At 30.7% G+C, this 19,584-nt stretch overlaps 4 protein-coding genes across 8 annotated transcripts; 2 read left to right on the top strand and 2 right to left on the bottom strand.

Moving 5' to 3' along the window:
- Positions 1-5,109: 5,109 nt before the first annotated feature.
- On the bottom strand, positions 5,110-5,629 carry LOC106363768. The gene is made up of 2 exons (XM_022708823.1): positions 5,622-5,629; positions 5,110-5,551 (listed from the first exon to the last, which is right to left on the bottom strand). Exons 1-2 carry the CDS (start codon positions 5,627-5,629, stop codon positions 5,110-5,112), a joined length of 450 nt encoding a protein of 149 aa, XP_022564544.1.
- Positions 5,630-8,213: 2,584 nt separating this feature from the next.
- On the top strand, positions 8,214-11,961 carry LOC106368934 (transcription factor bHLH133). 3 transcript variants are annotated; one of them, XM_022707567.2, is made up of 8 exons: positions 8,214-8,731; positions 8,931-9,213; positions 9,318-9,413; positions 9,882-9,947; positions 10,071-10,136; positions 10,769-10,863; positions 10,974-11,018; positions 11,384-11,710. In XM_022707567.2, the coding sequence occupies exons 1-7, from the start codon at positions 8,439-8,441 to the stop codon at positions 10,987-10,989; spliced, it is 915 nt and encodes a 304-aa protein (XP_022563288.1). In that variant the 5' UTR covers positions 8,214-8,438; the 3' UTR covers positions 10,990-11,018; positions 11,384-11,710. The 3 variants fall into 3 exon arrangements, with proteins under 3 accessions (XP_022563288.1, XP_048621073.1, XP_013664467.1); XM_048765116.1 differs by having other exon boundaries at positions 8,215-8,731; positions 10,769-10,825; positions 11,361-11,525; XM_013809013.3 differs by having other exon boundaries at positions 8,221-8,731; positions 10,769-10,825; positions 11,384-11,961.
- Positions 11,962-15,045: 3,084 nt separating this feature from the next.
- Positions 15,046-16,466, top strand: LOC106365306 (eukaryotic translation initiation factor 5B). 2 transcript variants are annotated; one of them, XM_048765115.1, is made up of 5 exons: positions 15,046-15,270; positions 15,384-15,638; positions 15,723-15,884; positions 15,952-16,071; positions 16,147-16,466. In XM_048765115.1, the coding sequence occupies exons 1-5, from the start codon at positions 15,175-15,177 to the stop codon at positions 16,267-16,269; spliced, it is 756 nt and encodes a 251-aa protein (XP_048621072.1). In that variant the 5' UTR covers positions 15,046-15,174; the 3' UTR covers positions 16,270-16,466. The 2 variants fall into 2 exon arrangements, with proteins under 2 accessions (XP_048621072.1, XP_013660209.1); XM_013804755.3 differs by having other exon boundaries at positions 15,049-15,270; positions 15,384-15,884.
- Positions 16,467-17,541: 1,075 nt separating this feature from the next.
- Positions 17,542-19,077, bottom strand: LOC106365307 (eukaryotic translation initiation factor 5B-like). Of its 2 annotated transcripts, none has more exons than XM_022715059.2 (6): positions 18,947-19,077; positions 18,779-18,848; positions 18,205-18,684; positions 18,016-18,138; positions 17,803-17,931; positions 17,542-17,694 (listed from the first exon to the last, which is right to left on the bottom strand). In XM_022715059.2, exons 1-6 carry the CDS (start codon positions 18,964-18,966, stop codon positions 17,629-17,631), a joined length of 888 nt encoding a protein of 295 aa, XP_022570780.1. In that variant the 5' UTR covers positions 18,967-19,077; the 3' UTR covers positions 17,542-17,628. The 2 variants fall into 2 exon arrangements, with proteins under 2 accessions (XP_022570780.1, XP_022570781.1); XM_022715060.2 differs by having other exon boundaries at positions 18,205-18,681.
- Positions 19,078-19,584: the final 507 nt, after the last annotated feature.

Raw genomic sequence — 19,584 nt, 5'->3', positions numbered from 1 at the left:
CTGTTTAAAAAATCTTTCTGAAAACCATTAAGTAACGTAAACTAATGTTTCTTTTCTTTTTCGTAACAAAACGGAAATTACAAAAGAAAAACTATATAACGTAAAAGATTTAATATATAATTAAATACTTTTACTTACATAATACAAGAAGAATTTATTTGATCTGAATTTATATATGTAGATTCTATACATCTTTTTGTAGCTTCCGGAAATATATTTACAAATTGATTTTTGTGTCACCAAAACAAGATTTATTGGTTAGTAGTTAGTACATATCACCCAATCCATGTTGGATTTTTTGTTCAGAGCTTACTAAAACAAATTATCGCAATATATACTCAGTTTTATTTTAACCAACAAAACAAAACTATTACAATCATTTCTAGAAAATTTAAAATATTACTCCCAGTATACATTCAATAATAGTCATCATATATATCCATCCTTTTCTAACGCTAGTATTTAGAGTTGCATGGTTTTTTTCCAAGGTTTGTTAATGAATTGTCCACTAAATTAAGTAATTGGAAATGAATGAATGTTAACCTCTAGCCCAGGTCGATTAATTGACTTATCAACACTACGTTCAGTAACGATCAAAAGAAAACTAATACTGATACACCTTTTCTGGATACAACTTTTTATCGAAATAATTTTTAAACTAATACACCAGGTCGTGAATCATGTGATCCCTCGAACATGTCTTAACCTTAATTAGCTCTGCGGGAAGCATATATAGAAATGTAGCTACGAGGTGTCACTTTTGAATAGACCGCTAATTGCAGGACACGTATTAGTTCATATGCTGACGATGAGCATTTTTTTATGTGCATGACCTCTTCTTTTTGGTAAAATATGTCCATGACCTTGAAATATATTAATTCGATAACTTCTAATGGTGAGAATAAAAACCTAAACCAAACCAGACAGAACCAACCCAATTGAACCCAAACTGACGCAAACCAAATTAAAGTATATGTCTCAACTTTTTAGTTAAAAGTTTCATCAACCCAAATGGTTAGGTTTGATTTAGTTTTAAACCAAACCGAATAAAAAACGAAGTTTTTTTTTTCAATTAGATTAACTAAATATATTTAAAATATTAAGATTTAAGATATTTAACAATATTATTATATTTTACTTCTAAAATAATAAAAGAAACCCAACTAATAATAAAATAAAAATATATATTTTAAACACTATAATCAAAATCGAAAAACTACATATGTTTTATCTTAGATTTGAAGATAATAATATAAAATTATTGGATTATCTTTTAGATTTTGATTGTGATGTTTAGCTTTACATTTAAATATAAAGAAAACAATAATATAGTGTCAAATGATGATTTGTTTTCTGTTTTATGAATTCTTTTTTTTTGTAATTGAACTAGAACATAATTAAAAACCAACTTGGTTTGACTGAACAAACAAATTAAATCGAACCAAATCGAACACAAACCAAACCAAACCAAACTAATTTTGATTTATTTTGGTTAAAGTTTTCATAGACTCAAACAAATCGAACCGGACCCAAACCGAACCCAAATTTAAACTGAATTGTCCACCCCTAATAACCTCATATTTGATTAAAGTTAAATTAATGTATGACATAAAAGATTTAATTTCCTCATGTACATCGAATTTTCATTATGTGTTGATAGGTCCGGCAGAAGAATCCCAGTTAAAATGAAAGATTATGACTATCAAATTTGTTATTGTTTAGGGTTACAAAAGTATGCATATGAAAATGCGGACCATCTTATCCGAATGGTTAGTTTACAACTTAGAAGAATATGTACGTATGTTTAAAAGTTGATGTACATGCTTATATACGTACATATATGCATAAGTTTAAATAATTTATGATCCGAATGATTGAAATAACTTAGAGACAGGGAAGTGTATCAAAACAGCGGATCATGTTGAGATTAGAAGTGATTTGATGAGTAATTAAGAGAGCATAACACCAAAAAAGACAGAGCATAGTGGAGAGGGTATTTGTTAAGATAATATCTAATGTAGATTGTGTGCACATGCATTTCCCCTGCTACGTACATTATTATATCACACTCGATCTGTCTAGTTCTTCTCTATCTTTTCTCGTCTATGATTTAATATTACTCAAATTATTGATTTGTTAAGGATTTTATTTAAAATCATTTTTATCGAATAAAATCCCTTTGATCCTGCTACTTACCTCGACAGCCAATCAGACCTAAAATTCCTTTCTCTATGTTATTTTATTAAAGTGTTAATTATGTTGTTCATAGTTTATTTTTTTATCTGCGAGCGTAAAATTTTAGCTGTATCGAGTGTCAGTTACATTAGGATTTTATTCACGTTATGCTGAGAAGTTTTCGAGTTATGTAAAAATTAATTCATTTTTTTCTCAAACTAATATTCGGTGTAAAAAGTATGTAAAGCGTTTAACAAAAAAATATGCTCGCGTTCATCTTTTGTTAGATCATACGTTTTGAACAACATTAAATTTGAACTGTTTTAAAAATAAAACGAATTGATCTGATATGTAGCATCAAAATCGAGTAGTTTTGTGTTCTTTGAATTGAGGTTTATATCAAAACGAACAGTGTCTATAAAACTAAGATATAAGAGCATCTTTAACGCTAAAACTAAGAAAACGCACGGTTTCTTAGTTTTAATTTTTTTTTTTTGGTTTAAAAAAAAAAAATTAAAAACGAACCAATCGCGGGCCACCACGTGTCGGTGGGGCCCGCAAACAATGCAAAAACCAAACCAAGATCGGTCCTTATTTCATTACTTTTGTGATCGGTTTTTATGGTTTTTGTGGGATCTCCGGGTTAAGAAACCCCCAAATAACCCGGGATAAAGATGGTCTAAATATGCCAGTGTTTTGTGTTCTTTGAATTGATGTAATTTTCTTCTCTTTTTTTTTTGAAAAATTGATGTAATTTTCTTCTAAGAACATTTTGGTCAATGTTTATATTATCAAGAAGGTGATTATTTATTTATTATTCTTTTTAACTTGCCCTGCTCATCTTTTTGTTGGCATCATTTAGTAAGCGATTATTTTGTATATATGTAATAGTGTATACTTGTCCAATATGAGAGATTGAGATCAAATGAACCAATTAGTAATAGAGCAACCTGAACAAATTGAGAGTAATCAAGGTTCTTTAAGTAGGAGATAGTAGAGCTTGATGGGGCTGAAAATGGGAGAACCAAATGCTAAGAATGATGTTCTCTCTGCAGTTACAAAAAATGGTTTTGTCTGTTTGAGTGATAAGAGCTCGATCTATGCTTGTGAAATTGTTATGGATAGTAATAGTATGTTGAGTTTTTTAATAGCCAATAAGAGCTTGATGATCAACAAGAAGGCTATCAAATTCCACGGGAGGGGACAGAAAACTTTTTAGTGTAACAAATATTCTCTTGGTTTTGAACCCTAGCCGCAAAAACAATTGTGAGGACTGAGGAGGGAGCGGAATATCCCATTGAATGAGTGGATCTTTTGTAACTAACCTATCACGTGTAATGATCCAAAACACAAATGCATGATTAAGAATTTTCCAAAAGATACAACAAAAAAACGCAAATATTACTACATTAATAAGTAACGTTTGGGCACTAGTCACTAGATAGCATACTTTTCTAGCACTAATTTTTAAATATGATGCAATGAAAAAAATCTAGATCGATGAAAGTTATTTTACGTGTCATTTCAGCAAATATCACGTTATTTTATGTGATGTTAATGTCATTTATAAGAGTATAATATAACATTTTATAAATAGAGCGCCAAAAAACATCCAAAATTTTTTATTTTTTTGAACAAATAAAACATCCAAATATTTTCACTTTTTTTTGCAATTAAGCCCTCTAGAAAATATCTGCCTAAAAGCATATACATACATCGCTTAGATATTCAAAACAATGTTTTAACTATAAAATATATTATTTAAAAAAGTTATGCAATAATTATTATTTTAAAATAAAATTATTTATAAATTGATATCTGGATAGAAATGTTTTAAAGAATATTTCATCCGTTCCTTATTGAAAACTTAAATCTCAAGTTCTAAGTTCTCTTCTACTTTTTATATTTTTCTATTTTTTATTCTCAAACACTCTAAGAGAAAACTTCTCCATTAATGGAACTATTATAAGGAACACAAATAAGTAATCGATCATGCAATACATTTGTTCTAAAAATAATACTCCTTCCGTTTCATATTAAGTGTCGTTTTAGAGAATTTTTTTCGTTACAAAATAAGTGTCGTTTTCGATTTTCAATGCAAAATTTATGCAAAATTTATTTTTTCTATTGATTGAAATATGGTTAGGTGTATAGTTAATAGTGTTTTTTTTATAGGAAATGTACGAAATTAATTGTTTCCTTAATCCGTGTGCCGAAATCTAAAACGACACTTATAATGTAACAGAGCGAGTAATGAATAATAGTACATATGAAGCAGTTGGGAATAATGTATATAGGACAAGTCTGATATATACCATGGCTAAAGTGTGATGCTTATTCGTCGATTGTGACAAATGATTTTAATTGCTTGACACAGATACAAATGTAAATATCTAATTGGTATCAATCACGTAGATTAAATTATTCAATAAAAAGCTTTCTGGTCGCACATGCATGGTCTCTAACTAAAATAAAAAGAAACATATGCATGGTTTAGCTTAGCAAAACTAATTGGCTGACCTGCTATATGAAGCTTAACTTAACTAGTGTATCATTTGGTTACTTAAAGACAATGTCTTAAAAACCAGACGAAACATGCCGATCAAATTGGTCAAACCGTGACTTGTTTCTCTCTTTCTCTCTCTCTCTGGTTCTAAGTTATGATAATAACATAATTTGAGTTAAACCGGAAAAATCGATAAAAACCAGTCTTTGTGAAAACCGGTGACCCGATTCAATATAAACTTTATTTTCAAATTTAAGCAAAAAGATTATAAACTGTAATTTTAAAACGATTTCAAAACAAATTCCACTGTATTTTTAATTAGATTAGATTACATTTATATAGATTTTGAATTATAAAATTGATATAAGATATTATAAAAATTAACTATTGGTTATATACATATATTTAATTTAAACAGAAAATAAAAATCACAAATCCTGATGACTATAAGGGCAGTCAAAGTAGAGGTGCTGTCGAGTTTCATCAGCAGCAATGCAAAGAAGGCATGTCGAAGGCACTTCCATACCCCAAGTGATGAGACGGTCCCTTGAATGAAGTCTGTTTAGCGTAGTGACCCATGCGAGAAACGCATGTTTGTGTGTTGAGAAGGTTGATGATGGTGGCTTGTCGCCAATTGCCCAGAGATAAACATCATCTCCTCGATCTTGGGTTATTGTATCCGCAGGAGGGAGACTGTCCTTGAGGAATACGATGGTAGGGTGCCTGGTGCGGAGTCTTGAGATGCACCAGTTTCCATTTACCAAAGCGTCTTGTACAATTGCATTTTCTGGAATACCAGAGACCCTGGGACCAGTTGGACCAGTGATATCCAATAAAGGTCCAAGAGAGGTCCAGTTATCCTTACAGAATCTGTAAGTAATACCAGAACCAATATCACAGTAGATAAAAGGCCGAGCTATATATCGAAGTTTGCAGATACTCTTCCATATCCAACTTCCTGAGGTTGACTCATCGAGGTCCCAAAAGCAAGAAGATCCAATGGTATATTACATAATCAAACCACCTGAAACCTTTCTCCGGAGATATACGAAAAGTTTGATAACCATGTGTTTCTAGTATAATTTGTAATGGTTAGAAGACCAGAAGAGAATGAATTAAAGATCCTTAAGCCATAAACAAAATACAAGAAACTGTAATCTTTGGAAAAAAACATAAGAAGAAGAAATAATAATACCTTTATAGATTTTTTTCCTTCAAGTTCGTTGGATTAGCAAACCTTAGTATTATGTTTTCCATCAAGTTCTTTGTAATCATTTAAGAAAGATTAAATGAAAATATTTGAATTGATTAAATTTCATTGGTGAAAAGTTATTGAAAAGTGTATAATAAAGTAAAAGAAAAATTAAATTATAAATATTTATTGAATTCTTAATAAACATGAACACTTTAGAAAATCTTACTTTCGAGAACAGACGGATGAGTATGTTTTAAAAAGCTTATGAGCAATATGGTCCGATGTAATGAACTAATGAAGACTCGGATAAACTTTTGACTCATTTTTAAGTAGCTTTGTTCAATCAATTCATTTTTAGGGGGTACGTATAGAACCCTACGCAACACATGTTGATTCATTTACGTCACCAACAAAGAGAACAATTATGTATTTATATCATTAGTTTTTTTTTTTTTGCTGGAAATTTGGCATTTATATCATTAGTTGGAATATATATGATTAAATTAAAACATATATAGCTCAACAATAGTATGGACAGAAGACATGATGTTTTTTTAATAAGAAAGAGATAGGATTTGATAGAAACTGAAACAAATACTGTTCTAACTTCTAAGTTCACATTTGATCGATGTAAGAATTATGTACAGTATGTTTTTTCTGACCAAATATGTATAGGTTGTTAATCAAAAGACAATGTTGATGCAAGACAGTTGTATGCACACACACACATATGTAAATGTTCAAAAAGAAAATATTATAAACATACACTCGAGTATCTTATACATCGTATAGAAAAGTATACAAATAACCCTAATTTATCTTCAACAAGACAACAAGGTATACGGATAACCCCTTTTTTGTTTCATTTTTTTATTATTGATTTTGATTTCCTTTTTTGTCAAAAGAAACATAATTCGACGAGAAAACCCAAATACCTTTTCTTCCTTACTTTAAGATAAAGCTAAAGCATGGAAAAAGATGAAGTATAGTAAAATGAATTTTAATGGATTTTTATAATATAAAAGAATAATAACCTTCTTGGATTCTCCTCCGCCGTGGTGCAGCTTTTCTCCGGCGTAGTTCGGCAAAGCTTTGCGTATGCTTGCGGCCAGGGTCCTAAATATACCATTGGTTATTTATGGTATTTATGCCAGTAATGCAGATGGATGAATGATTCTGGAGTAATCGATCTAAATAGCCAAATAGGCCACTCCATACAAAATCGAACCAAAAAAAACACCCATCTTCAAGTTCTAACTGGAAAATTAAATATCGGTTACAAATATAATTTTCGAAATGTAGCTGCAAGCAAAAAAAGTATTTTATGAACGAACAACTTATTCCGTTTCCATTAAGGACAGTATAAGATTGATATATTTTTAAAAAAAATATATATGTTATTTTTCTTGCATTTTATTCGAAAATATGTCTTTTGCTGGTTTTAAAATTTATAATAATATGAAGTATGATATAGTTCCAAAATTCAGTTTTATATCGTAAAGGTATATAAAATACCATTTTAATGAACGTAAAATATCAAAAGAACACTTGATTTGAAGAAAAAAAAAAGTAGAGAAATTCCATTAGATAGTATTTTTTAGTTTATTTTCACAAAATAGACTTTCAGGGAGGAAAATGACAAAAAGAAATTTTATTGAAGGGTAAATATGCATTTATACCCTTAGGGTTAACTAATCTAAGACTTATGGTTTAGAGTTTAGGGATTGGGTTTTGGGGATAAGTTCAAATTTTTTTTTAAAAAAAATTTTAATTTAAATTTTCAAAATAAAAAAAAGGCTATTTTGGTCATTTTATTTTTTGAGGTCTATTTTTATGACAAAAACTTAAAAAAAACTATTCGACAAAATTGCCCAAAAAAAATATTTGGTTTAAATCTTATGTAATTTACTTGAAACTCTTTGTCAAAAACTCTTTCTATTTTTGTTTCAAAGTACGCGAGACTCTTAGTAAAAAAAATCTCTTTCATCCGGGATTAGTTAAGGGCAATTCTCTCAAATAACTTTTTTTAAAAAAGTTTTTGTCATAAAAATAGCCATAAAAATAAAATGATCAAATAGTTTTTTTTTAATTTTGAAAGTTTTAATTTTAATTTTTAATTTTTGAAAATTTGAACACATCTCCAAAATCCAACCTCTTAACTCTAAATTCTAAGTCTTAGATTAGCTAACCCTAAAGATATAAATATTTATTTATCCTTCAATAAAACTTTTTTTTATCATTTTTTTCTTTAGAAGTTTATTTTTGTGAAAATAAACTATAAAGAGCTATCTAACAAAATTTTTGATTAGTTAATCACTACATCGAATTTGAACATCCCGAATTCCTGATACTATTAAAAAGATAAAAAAGCTAAAGGAAAAAGAAAGAAAGAGAGAAAGACAAAAAAAAAAAGTTTTCATTACATCATAAAAATCATCATTCACATCGATCGAGTGTTGCATTTGGTCATCTCTCTTCGTCTTTTCTTTCTCCATAAATCACATCTAAACTAAAGCATATAGAGAAGCAACAACCTCAGAGGCTTTTTTGTAGAAAAGAGAGATGACAAATAGAAGAGTATTAGAGCGGTCGCCGGTAAGAAATCTCACGGCAGCTAGAAACCAGAATTGGTGGAACAAAGTAAGCGGCGGTTTGATGCCACCACCGCCGCCGCAGCTGCCACCGTGTACCGCCAGTTATCATCTTCTTCCGAGTCTCTTGCCCAGCTACTTCCCTTCTCCTACTTCTTCTTCATCTTCTCTGCCTCCTTTTAGAAACCCTAACTTATGTTCTTGGCTTCACAATAATGACGATCTGCCTCTTGACCAGCCTTGGAGCCACAGCAAACTCCTCTTGTAACTCTTACTTTTACATAAATATATGTTCCAAATATAGGATAATTTCTAAGCAAAATGGTTTCATGTTCTTGGATTTTTTTTATAACCTGAACCAATCTTATAAAGTTTCTTCTTCGTTAATTCATATATATATATGTACATATATATCTTGCATACACAAGATCTAATATATATGGATTATGTCTTTGAAATGAAGGGGTGGATTGATGATGGGAGACGAAGAAAGAATGGAGATGATGAACCATTATCATCATCAAAATCAACAGCATAGTTACCAAGAGAAGAAGCTCGAGAATTGGGAAGAACAAATTTTGAGCCATGAAGCTTCTATTAAACAAGAGATTAGCAATAATAATGGCTATATGATAATATCGTCACCGAAGTCGCCTCTAAATAAGTCTTGTGTTACCACAACAACAATTCACAACTTCAATGAAGACAGCAACAATAGCAATATCAATGGTCTTAATTTTTCTGAGGTGGGTCAATATAATTTAAATTAATTTTTATATAGCCACGATCGTTTCTATATAATTTATCAATTAACAGTTCTAAAAGTTTTGTTAAATGTGTGTTCATGAAGTGTAATAGCTCAGAGATTAGTGGGTCTTGTTTTGCAAATAAGAAACCAAAGCTTCAAGTACCTTCGCTTCGTCCTTCATCACAATCTATTCTCAAGGTAACTAACTAAATCTTTTGTTCTCTGTTTTTATCTCTTGCTGAAATTTATAATTAACAAAATAAAAGCACAAAAACAAATGAAAAGAAACAAACAAACAAAAGAGAATGGGATCAGAATAAGATGCATGTGTGTGTGATTGTAACATTTTTGTCTTTCTCATTTGTCTTCTTCTTCTTGATCTCATTATTCTTTTCTCTTTCTTTCCTAAGATTCAACGGTAGTTACCCAATCCCTTTTGTTCGTATTTTAAATGAAAAATAGAAACTATATCTGTTTTTCAGTTTGATTCAGTTCTAGTTCAGATTTCCTTTTCTAACATACTTGAAAATTTATCCAACTTATTATTTATTTATGTTTACCTCTTATTCAGAAGTAGAAACCAATTCATTTGTGGTTAGCTAGCTTAAATTGGTTTATTAATAAACATATAATAATTATTATCTTGTTTTATATCACTTATCAAAGGTGAGAAAGGAGAAACTTGGAGGCAGAATCGCAGCTCTTCATCAGCTAGTATCACCATACGGCAAGGTATAATAATTACTGACTAATTCATGTACTAATAACTTAATTAAGATAGTCTACTCTAATTTCCAAACTAATTTAGTCATGGAATATTTGTCATCTATTGGTTGGTTGATTCCATTTTTTCAGACTGACACAGCATCTGTCTTATCAGAGGCTATTGGATACATTAGATTCCTCCACAGTCAAGTTGAGGTGCTTTGTCCTTTCCAAAATACTATATGCTTCTTATTTCATTTATTTTAAGAAAAAAAATATTTGTTTCCCTTGAATCATCCCTCGGAACTAAACAAAAAATCATTTGGCTGTGAAGAAGTGTGAACTATTAAATATGGAGCTTTTTTCCTTAAAATAACATGTAGATGGAAAACTGAACAATAGACTTAAAACATGGAAGTTGATCATCTATTATAGTTAGCTAATCCTTGTTTGTTAAGACCATTTTCAATGGTTTACTTTATTTTTTCCTCTAAAATAGAGTAATTCTATAATAGAGTTAGATGTTGCTCTAATGGTACTCTATTTTATAGTGAAAAATAGAGTGGAGAACAAAAAAATAAAAAATTACTCTATATATAGAGCAAAAAATAAGTTTACACTATTATAGAATATAAAATAGAGTACCATTGGAGCATTTTTACTCTGAACTCTATTTTAAAGGGAAAATAGAGTGAGGTTGGAGATGTCCTAAAGAACTTTATTACCGAATATATTTTGAAATTAGTTTTGTATTTGACTCTAGTTAAGATCCATATAAAATTGTTGTGCTCTTGAGTAATAATTGCTGAAACTTTTTTCTCACATTTTGTTTTATTTATTTATTTCAGGTTTTAAGTGTACCATACTTTGGCACTCCTTCGAGAAATAATATGATGCACCAACATGTACGCAGTAAACTCATATACACCTTTTATAATCACATGTAATTAAACACATACAGTGTGTGACGTGCTTCTAGTTACACATCATTTTCTCATTTACGTAAGTTTTTAGGCTTGGTTTATTATAATGAAATTCTAATTAAATATTTAGGCACGAGGAGATATGAATGGTTTATTCCCTCAGGACCCTGGTCAGGTACGCACATATATAAAGTTTTTTTTTTCTTATTGGATCAACGAACCCAAATCTTTTAAAAAAGTAAGGATCGCAGCTTTAGTTTTTTAAATAAAATAATCCTTCTCTTTACTATTGGTCTTTAATAGTGAAAGGACTAAGATGAAGTATGATCACTAAAATAAAAAGATGACATTATACAAGCTTTCCTTTTAGTATTTTATAGCCTTTTGTTAAAAACCATAAAAGTCACTCGACTGTGGAGAAAGAAAAAGCCATTTGAATGATTTTATTTTTCTACTCATTCATTAAAAATACATTTGTCATAAAAGGTGTACTAACAAAAATTATTATATATTGAAGAAGTTTTCTAATTTGGTGATCAGCTTGTGAGTGAGTACTGCATGAAAAGATCAAACGGAGTTTCATCATCATCTACGAACAAACCAAACCTTAACGAGGAAACTAAGAAAGATTTGAAAAGCAGAGGACTGTGTCTTGTCCCAATTTCATGCACACTCCAAGTTGGCAGCTACAATGGCACCGACTACTGGGCTCCGGCTTTCGGAATCAGTTTCCAGTAAATCATTTCACTTTATGCTGTTAGGTTTTGGTCAGCCAAAAAATTATAGAAGGAAAATAGTATAATGTTATAACATAATGAGCAACCAATCTATTGAGAAAATTAAGAAGAAAAAATTTTGAGTTTCCAAGATTGAAAGCTCATAATGTTATACTCACTTTAGAAACTCGAAGGTGGTTTCTGGCAATTCGCTTTAGAAGATTTACAGTTGATGAGGTTGACGTGTAAGAGATGGCCTTTAGTACTCGAAGATTGTTAATATGCGGTGATAGTGTGAATTATGTTTCTTTATCAATTTAGGAAACTTTATAACTGTCTCTAATGTATGTATGTAATAACTGAGAACTTACTGAAGTGATGATTGTTTCCTTTGTTTTTAGATTTTAGTTTCTAGTTTTTGGATTTTAGTTTTTGGTTTTTAGATTTTAGTTTTTAGTTTTTGATTTTTGATTTTGCAGTAGATTTCAGTTTTTTTAAAATGGTTGTTTTAGATTTTGGTTTTTAGTTTTTGGTTTCTGATTTTAAAATTAATAAAATGAAAAATATTATTAATAGTAAAATATTTATTCTGCTAAAGTAAAATATACTATTATACAAAACACACATAAAATTATTTTAAATAAAAAAAATGTAAATATAAAATAAAACTATCGTGAATCTCATATAGAAAATTTTGAAAATCTATACTTAGTAAAGTTTATAGAAAATGGGAAATATTCCTAATCTTATTTAATACTAAGTAATATAAAGAATAGAAATATATTTTATAAGTATGAAATTGTAAAAGAAAAAATACTAGTTCTAGTCCTAGTTAATATTAAGTAAAACCAAAGAATACAAAATATAACTTATAGGTATCAAATAGTAAAAGAAAAAAATCTAATTTCTCTATATAAAAAAAAAAATATTAACAATATATATATATATATATATATATTGTTAATAGTTTTTTTTATTTTATATAGAGAAATTAGATTTTATTTTCTTTTGTAAATACATAAATAAATACATAAATAAATAAATTTTTGTAATGACTAACTTTAAATACATAAATAAATAACATTATAATCTTTTGTAATGACTAACTTTTGTAATGAATAACTTTAAATACATAAATAAATAAATTTATATTATTGATAATTTTCAAATTTTATTTGAATTTTTTTATATTTACATCAGTTTATTGTTAGATGTATGTTCTAAAAACAAGTAGCAAAATAATGCATTAAGTATATGTGCTCATGGTTGGATTATAGATGTTATCTATATGTACATTTATTTTAAATGTCCTACGGTTGTTTTTGTTGCATTATTGATTTTTTTATTTGTAATAAGAGCAAAAGTAAAACACGTTTTAGGTGAAAAACTAGAAAAAGTTGGATTTTGGTTTTTGTATACAAATAGACAGTTATTTAAAAAACTAGTTTCCTTACATTTTAGGAAAACCATTTCTTAAAAAGTTTGATTGGATGAAAACTGGTTTTTGGAAAAACAAAAACCAAAAACTATTTCAAAAATTGGAAACAATCAACCTCTGAATATTGCTATAATTTTATTTATATTTGTATATTTATACGTTGTAACGGTCTCTTATGTACCTAATAACTCCTATAAAAAAATAACAACGAATAAAAAATTGATTAAAGTTTTTTTCATTTATTTGATATTGGTAACATTAACAAAAAAAAAGCTTCAAAATTACTGCTATATAGATAAAATTAAGAAGTTTATACCTTAAATGCAATAATTTTGATAGGATATTAGGTGCTGGAAAATATTTTCTACTAGTATTTGACATCAAAACTGAGTGAATGAATATCCACATTTATAATACACTATGCTTTTGAGTTTTATATGTTTATTATGCTCGATGCAGTTTCATTAAAATCATCTTTATTTGTGAAATTTTAGTTCAAAAAAAAATAATCTTTATTTGTGAAACTTTAATTCTTTAGAAAATGTTTTGACAAAATCAGTTAATTATATATATTTTTATCTTGTGTTATTAATAAATAGAAAAATATCTTAATTGGATTCCTTTTTATGTAACTAAAAAAATTTGGAATAATAGACATAATTTATGAAAGAAATTTTAATGTTTTTATGATTTGGCCGTTCATATGGGATCTAGTTCAATAACATAATAGTTGGGAGTCGTCAGAAATTCCAAACAGAGAGCAAACTAAGCGGTTTGAATGCATTCGTGGATCTGCAAACAATTTCCGTGGCGATTGTCAAACTATATATGGGACTATCTTGAACAGCAGCACACTGAATTCGATTTAGCAGATTCTTCACTGATTGTCGAATTGAAGTGCCGGCTTCTGTGTCATGCTGGATTTAAAAAAAAAAATATACTCGAACACCATAGGCAGTTCTTCCTTGAATGCTACAAAGGCTCATTTAACGAAATAATTCTCAATAGCTTGAAGAAGGAAACACTGGGACATTGGTTCCATGACAACAGTTAAGTAGATTTTCTTCCCCTCAAGAACCTTTGCAAAGCCTTTCTCCACCCCACTAAAAATAGCCTCCAATAAAGCTTCAAATTTATCTCCCACAAACACAAAATAGAAATCAAGTAGATCTTTCATTGCGTTCACAGAACTTTGTTGAAACATCGTAATTTCATAAAATTGCAAACAATAAATTTTAAATTTTGAATTAAAAAGTGACAAATTATGAAACTATAACAATTTAAATCAAATTGGATTACATAACGGTCATCCATCGGTTCAATTGGTTAGTCTCAGGTTGTAGTGAATTTTTAAATATGGATATTTTTAAAAACCTAAATCGAATTATCTAATTCGGATCACCGGATTAACCGGTTTGACCGCATATTCGAATCGAATTTAAAAGCACTTATTTAAATTAAAAAATATCAAAATTCTTACAAATTAACAAAATATTTTTTAAGGTATTAGTGAAATTTTTCATCATAAAATAATCCGCATTTGCAAAGCACATATCAAGATATAGTAAATATTTCAAGAGAAGATGAATTTTACAAAGTCTTTGTGTGGCTTTGGTTGGATCGTTGTATCCGTGTGTAAGACTGAAAGTGCTCAATGGTGGGTTTTCTACCGTTCTTCAATGTTTTATTGTTCTTTGTGTGGCTTTGGTTCCCGATTAGCGGGCTTGATTTCTCCTTCTCTGGAGATACTATATCTGCCAGCTTTGTATCCTAGTAATGTATCCATGTTTTGTTCAACCCATTTTCACTTTTTTGAAATTTTCTTCTCATAAATTCGATTAGTTTGAAAATAAAATTTTGAGCTTTTTGTTTCGGCTGTTCTTTGTGGTTGTGTGATGGTTTGATCCGGATCGGGTTTAAAAACATTACCTGTCAATAATTAATTTGATAAATAAAGATATAATGAACAATTTATTAATAAAATAGAGAACTTTTGAGGATTTATTTAATTTCAGCACAAAATAATATAATATTTAAAATAGGCCGCCAATTAATTTGGTTGGGCCAAAAAGAAAAGGAGGAGGGTTGTGATGATGATTTAGGTCTCCCCCACACGACGATCTTGGTGCTGATTGTTTTCTTATCGTAGCTTAGCAAAAGAAAAAGAAGAAAAATCAATGGATCAAAGTGAGTCTGCGTATCGGATCCGAGGAGCAACAGCTTCGTATCTGAGGGGAAAAGGAGTAGTTTTGGAGGAAGATATTAGAAGTCGGGTAAATAAAATTTGGTTTCGTTCTCAGATCCCCCAGTATGATATAGTTATGGGATCCGAATAAAAATTGAAAACCCAACTCAAAAGCTAACTGTCTTTTCTGTCGTTTTGAAGGAGTACGGTTTCTACACTGCAATGAATGATGTGATGGGATGTCTGAAGAAGAAGAAGGAGGGGAAGGAGGAGGGGGTTTATGCTATAGCCTCTTCTTTTGGTTACTTGTTCGAGTTGGTCCTACATTTGACATCACCGGAGGTGAATATTCCTGTTACTGGTCTTGGCGTTGGACCAGTCACCCCTGCGGATATCAGGAAGGTCACTCAACTGCCTCAGAGGAGGAAACATACCGTCTTGGCGTTTCAAGTTCAGGTGACTCCAAAGGCGTCTCATCTAGCTCAAACTCTGGGAGTCAAAATCATCTGTGGCGACACCATTGAACACCTGTGCCAACAGTTTCAGGAGTGTAACCAGGAGCTGGGAGAGGATAAGAAGGATTCAGAGAGTGATGTAGCAGCAGCAGTCTCCCCATGTCTCCTCTCCATCTTACCCAAGTGTGTGCTCAACAAGGAAGACCCAATTGTCGTGGGAGTTTATGTTGTCGAGGGTTTTGTTAAGGTATGCTTTTATCTTCACAAATTGTTGTTTTGATTTAAACTCTCCTTCCTTTTGATTTTGGTTTCAGGTAGGAACTCCCTTATGCATTCCACACAGAGCTTTTGTCAATATAGGACGGGTTGCATGGATTCAGAAGGACCAGCGACCCGTCCAGCTTGCCAGGGAAGGCGAGAAGGTGATTATCAAGGTAAGGTTTTAAGTTTATCCCCTTTGGTTGATTAGTTTGGTGCTTACTGATTTACTTTTGCCTTTTGTCATGCAGATTGTTGCTGCTGACCCCAAAACACTACAAGGGATGATGCTGGGAATAGATTTTGACGAAGCAGATGTGCTTGTCAGTCGCACCTCAAGGGTAGCTGTCTACCAGGTCGAGATCAACCGTTAAATGGAGAAAATAATAGAATTAACAAACAACAAAAAAATGTCCTCATCATTTGATCAAATCTCTCTGTCATTTTTTCTCGTGTTGTTTATCTCCTCTCCTCTCAAGCCTTGGAATGTTTATCTCTGCTTTTGATCTCCTCTTCAAGTTTCAAAAACATTCATCTCCAATAATTAAACAAAAACAGCTTCTTTCGTTCATCTAAGACAGATACCAAGAAGAATGTTTTATGCCTCATGTTTTGAAGAATGTTTACGATTTTCAAAACTACACGGAAGCTTTTAATACAAATATGATCAAAATTCTCAATTGCCTAATAACAAACCTTTTTTTATTTTTTAAACATTCAAACTTATTGGTTTTGTTCATTTACAAAATTATTTACTATAATTTGAATATTTGATAAGCTGAAATTATTGAAGCATAACAAAAAAATTAACAATTATGAGAATATACTTTTGTATTCTTAATATTTAATAAACAATTTACAATATATAAAAACATTTATAAATCTTATTTGATTGATGCAAAAGAAACAAGCGATTTTTAAACAGCTGGTGCGGTCAAGGAGGCAAAACGTAATCGACAAGAAATAATGGTAAAACTTCCTCAACTTTTTATTATCTTGTCATTTGGAAATATATCTGTTCCATCACTTCTCAAATAGTCATTTACTTGGATTGCTAATCAAAAGTAAAAGTATTAGCACTAGGCTAGGCAAATATAGTATAGCCAGTGATGAAAGACTGAGCGATAAGATAGCAATGGGATAGCGTGGTCTCTCCTGTTATATTCAACCATTTATTTTCAGCATATAAGAGATGCGAGACACGTAAAATAGGAGGATTTCATAAAATACATAAACTATATAAAAGAGAAAAAGATAAAAATAGCATTAAATCAAGTTTATGTTCCCAAACTAGCACTTAAGGTCAAAAGTCACAAAAATAACACTTAATGTTTTATCAAAAATCACAAACTTAGGGTTTAAAGTTAAAGGGTGGGGTTTAGGATTTAGAGTTTAGGGTTTAGGATTTAGAGTTTAGGGTTTAGGGTTTAGAGTTTAGGGTTTAGGATTTAGGGTTTAGGATTTAGAGTTGAGAAATGAGGTTTTGGGGATAAGATTTCAAATTTTGAAAAATAAAAAAATTAAAATTTTCAAAGGATAAACTTAGAAATGTGCTATTTTGGTCATTTTAGTTTTTGAGTGCTATTTTTTGTGATATAAACTTAGAAATGTGCTATTTTGGAGATTTGCCCTATATAAAAAGATCATAACTAAGAGCGGCCAGCTTGTTCAGATTTTAAATGGAAAGTTGGATGTTGTTGACAAACGAAAGACCAACATTAGACATACATATATTACTTGATATTGAGAACGCGTTTGAGATCAGAAAGCACTTTCATGTCGCTGAAGGATAGTTTATCCTGCAGAAGAAAAAAAAAATCAAACTTGAGTTAATTAACAGAAAAGAATGGTTGAGAAAAGGATAATATATAATTTGAATAAGGTAGATTTTGGGGTTAAAGGTGGACCTTGTGATGATCTCGGAGGGCAAAGAGAGATCCCCTAGAAATACGAGTGACAAGGATATCATCACTAGTGTCATAATGGCTTCCAAAGCTTAGTGCTTGTCTCTTTTCTTCCGGGTTTGATGCAACAATCTGTGTGTTTAGCAAAAAAAAAAAAAAAAAACCAAATTTTATTTATTGATTGTTTTGAATGATAAATAAAAAATAATTATCTACCTTGATAATGACGGTATCGCCTAGACTAGCAACATCGACGGGTTGGCGGTGTTTCTCAATCCATGCAATACGTCCTAAATCCAGACAACCAGCAGTCCGGACATAGGATATGGGAACTCCTACCTGAAAACCAAATAAATGATTTGAATTAACAAGTGTAAAAGAAGCTTGCAAATATGAATAGTTGACCTTAATGAAACCCTCAACAACTAAGACACCGAGGACAATAGGGTCTTCCTTGCTGAACACAGCGTTGGGTAAGATGCTGAGGATGCCTGGGAAGATTGCTTCATCCTCCATTTTAGGGTCCTCTCCCAGCTCTTCGATATGTTCTTTGAACTGGTAATGCAGCCTTTCAAGCATACCACCACAGATGACTTTGACTTGCAACTGTTCCGCAAGTTGAATTGCCTCAGGAGTAACGTCCACATCAAAGGCCAAGATAGTGGAGAAGTAGCGTTTCCGGTCACTCATTTCAAAGGCCTTCCAGATCTCCACAGGGGTGATCGTTCCTAAGTCCAGAGCTCCAACAGGAATCTTCACCGTCGGGGATTCCAAGAACTCGACCAATTCATTCAAGGAATAAGTGGTAGAAGCTACAGCAAGAACACCCTCGCCACTTCTCTTAAAATCCATAATATAGATTTCTTTTCCAAATCTCTCAGACTCCTCCAACAACAACAACAACATAGAGGGGTAAATATAAATCCAACAAAATCCTTTTTTTTTATCAAAATTAAGAAAATTGGAATCCAAAATTTACCCTCCCAGAGGATTCTTCTCCAGAATAATTAGGTATCGTACCAACATCTCGATCCATTAACCTAGTCACACTTCCATAGGAAAAAAACAACAACGTATCAAATCACTGGAATTCAATTCACTGAATGACAAAATTAAAGGCAAAATGTCAAGAACAAAAAAATCATACTCGTAACTCCAATTCGCCATGGATGGTTATGGTTATGGTTATGGTTGGTCGGTGAAGAAATCCAGCGGCGGAAGGAAGGAATTTATTTATCTGACGATGCACATTCCCCTAAACTATACAACAGGCCTTGGTGTTTTTACCAATCCAAAGTATCTACCTAAACCCGAACCAAAAAAGCCTACACAGGATCCGAACTGCTATACAAAATATCCAAACATGACTTATTTGCTACTTTGGGGTTTGGTTATAACCTCTGAACCGAACCGAAATCCAAACTACTATCCGAAGATATTTGAAATTAATTAAATATGTTAATGTTTTTATATATGTTAAGGTGATTTAGATATTTTAGTGTATTCAAAATATTTTTATAGTTTGTTTTATTTATTATTTTAAATATTTTTTAGTTAATTTAGATAATTTAACTATTTTTTAATTAGATTTGTGAACAATTTCTATATTTTGAATATTTTTTTGTCAATTTTTGAAGTGTAAAAAATATATTTTTGGACGAATTCAAACATTGGTTACAATCCCCGAACCGAAGCTAGAAGGAATCGAACCAAACGTGATCCAATAATTAGTAAAACCCGAACGAGACTTGTGAGCATAACACCGAAAATTCGAATCAACCAAAC

The sequence above is a fragment of the Brassica napus genome, chromosome C8 (assembly GCF_020379485.1).
Source record: "Brassica napus cultivar Da-Ae chromosome C8, Da-Ae, whole genome shotgun sequence".
NCBI classification, from domain to species: domain Eukaryota; kingdom Viridiplantae; phylum Streptophyta; class Magnoliopsida; order Brassicales; family Brassicaceae; genus Brassica; species Brassica napus.
This window is presented reverse-complemented; position numbering and strand designations above follow the sequence as displayed.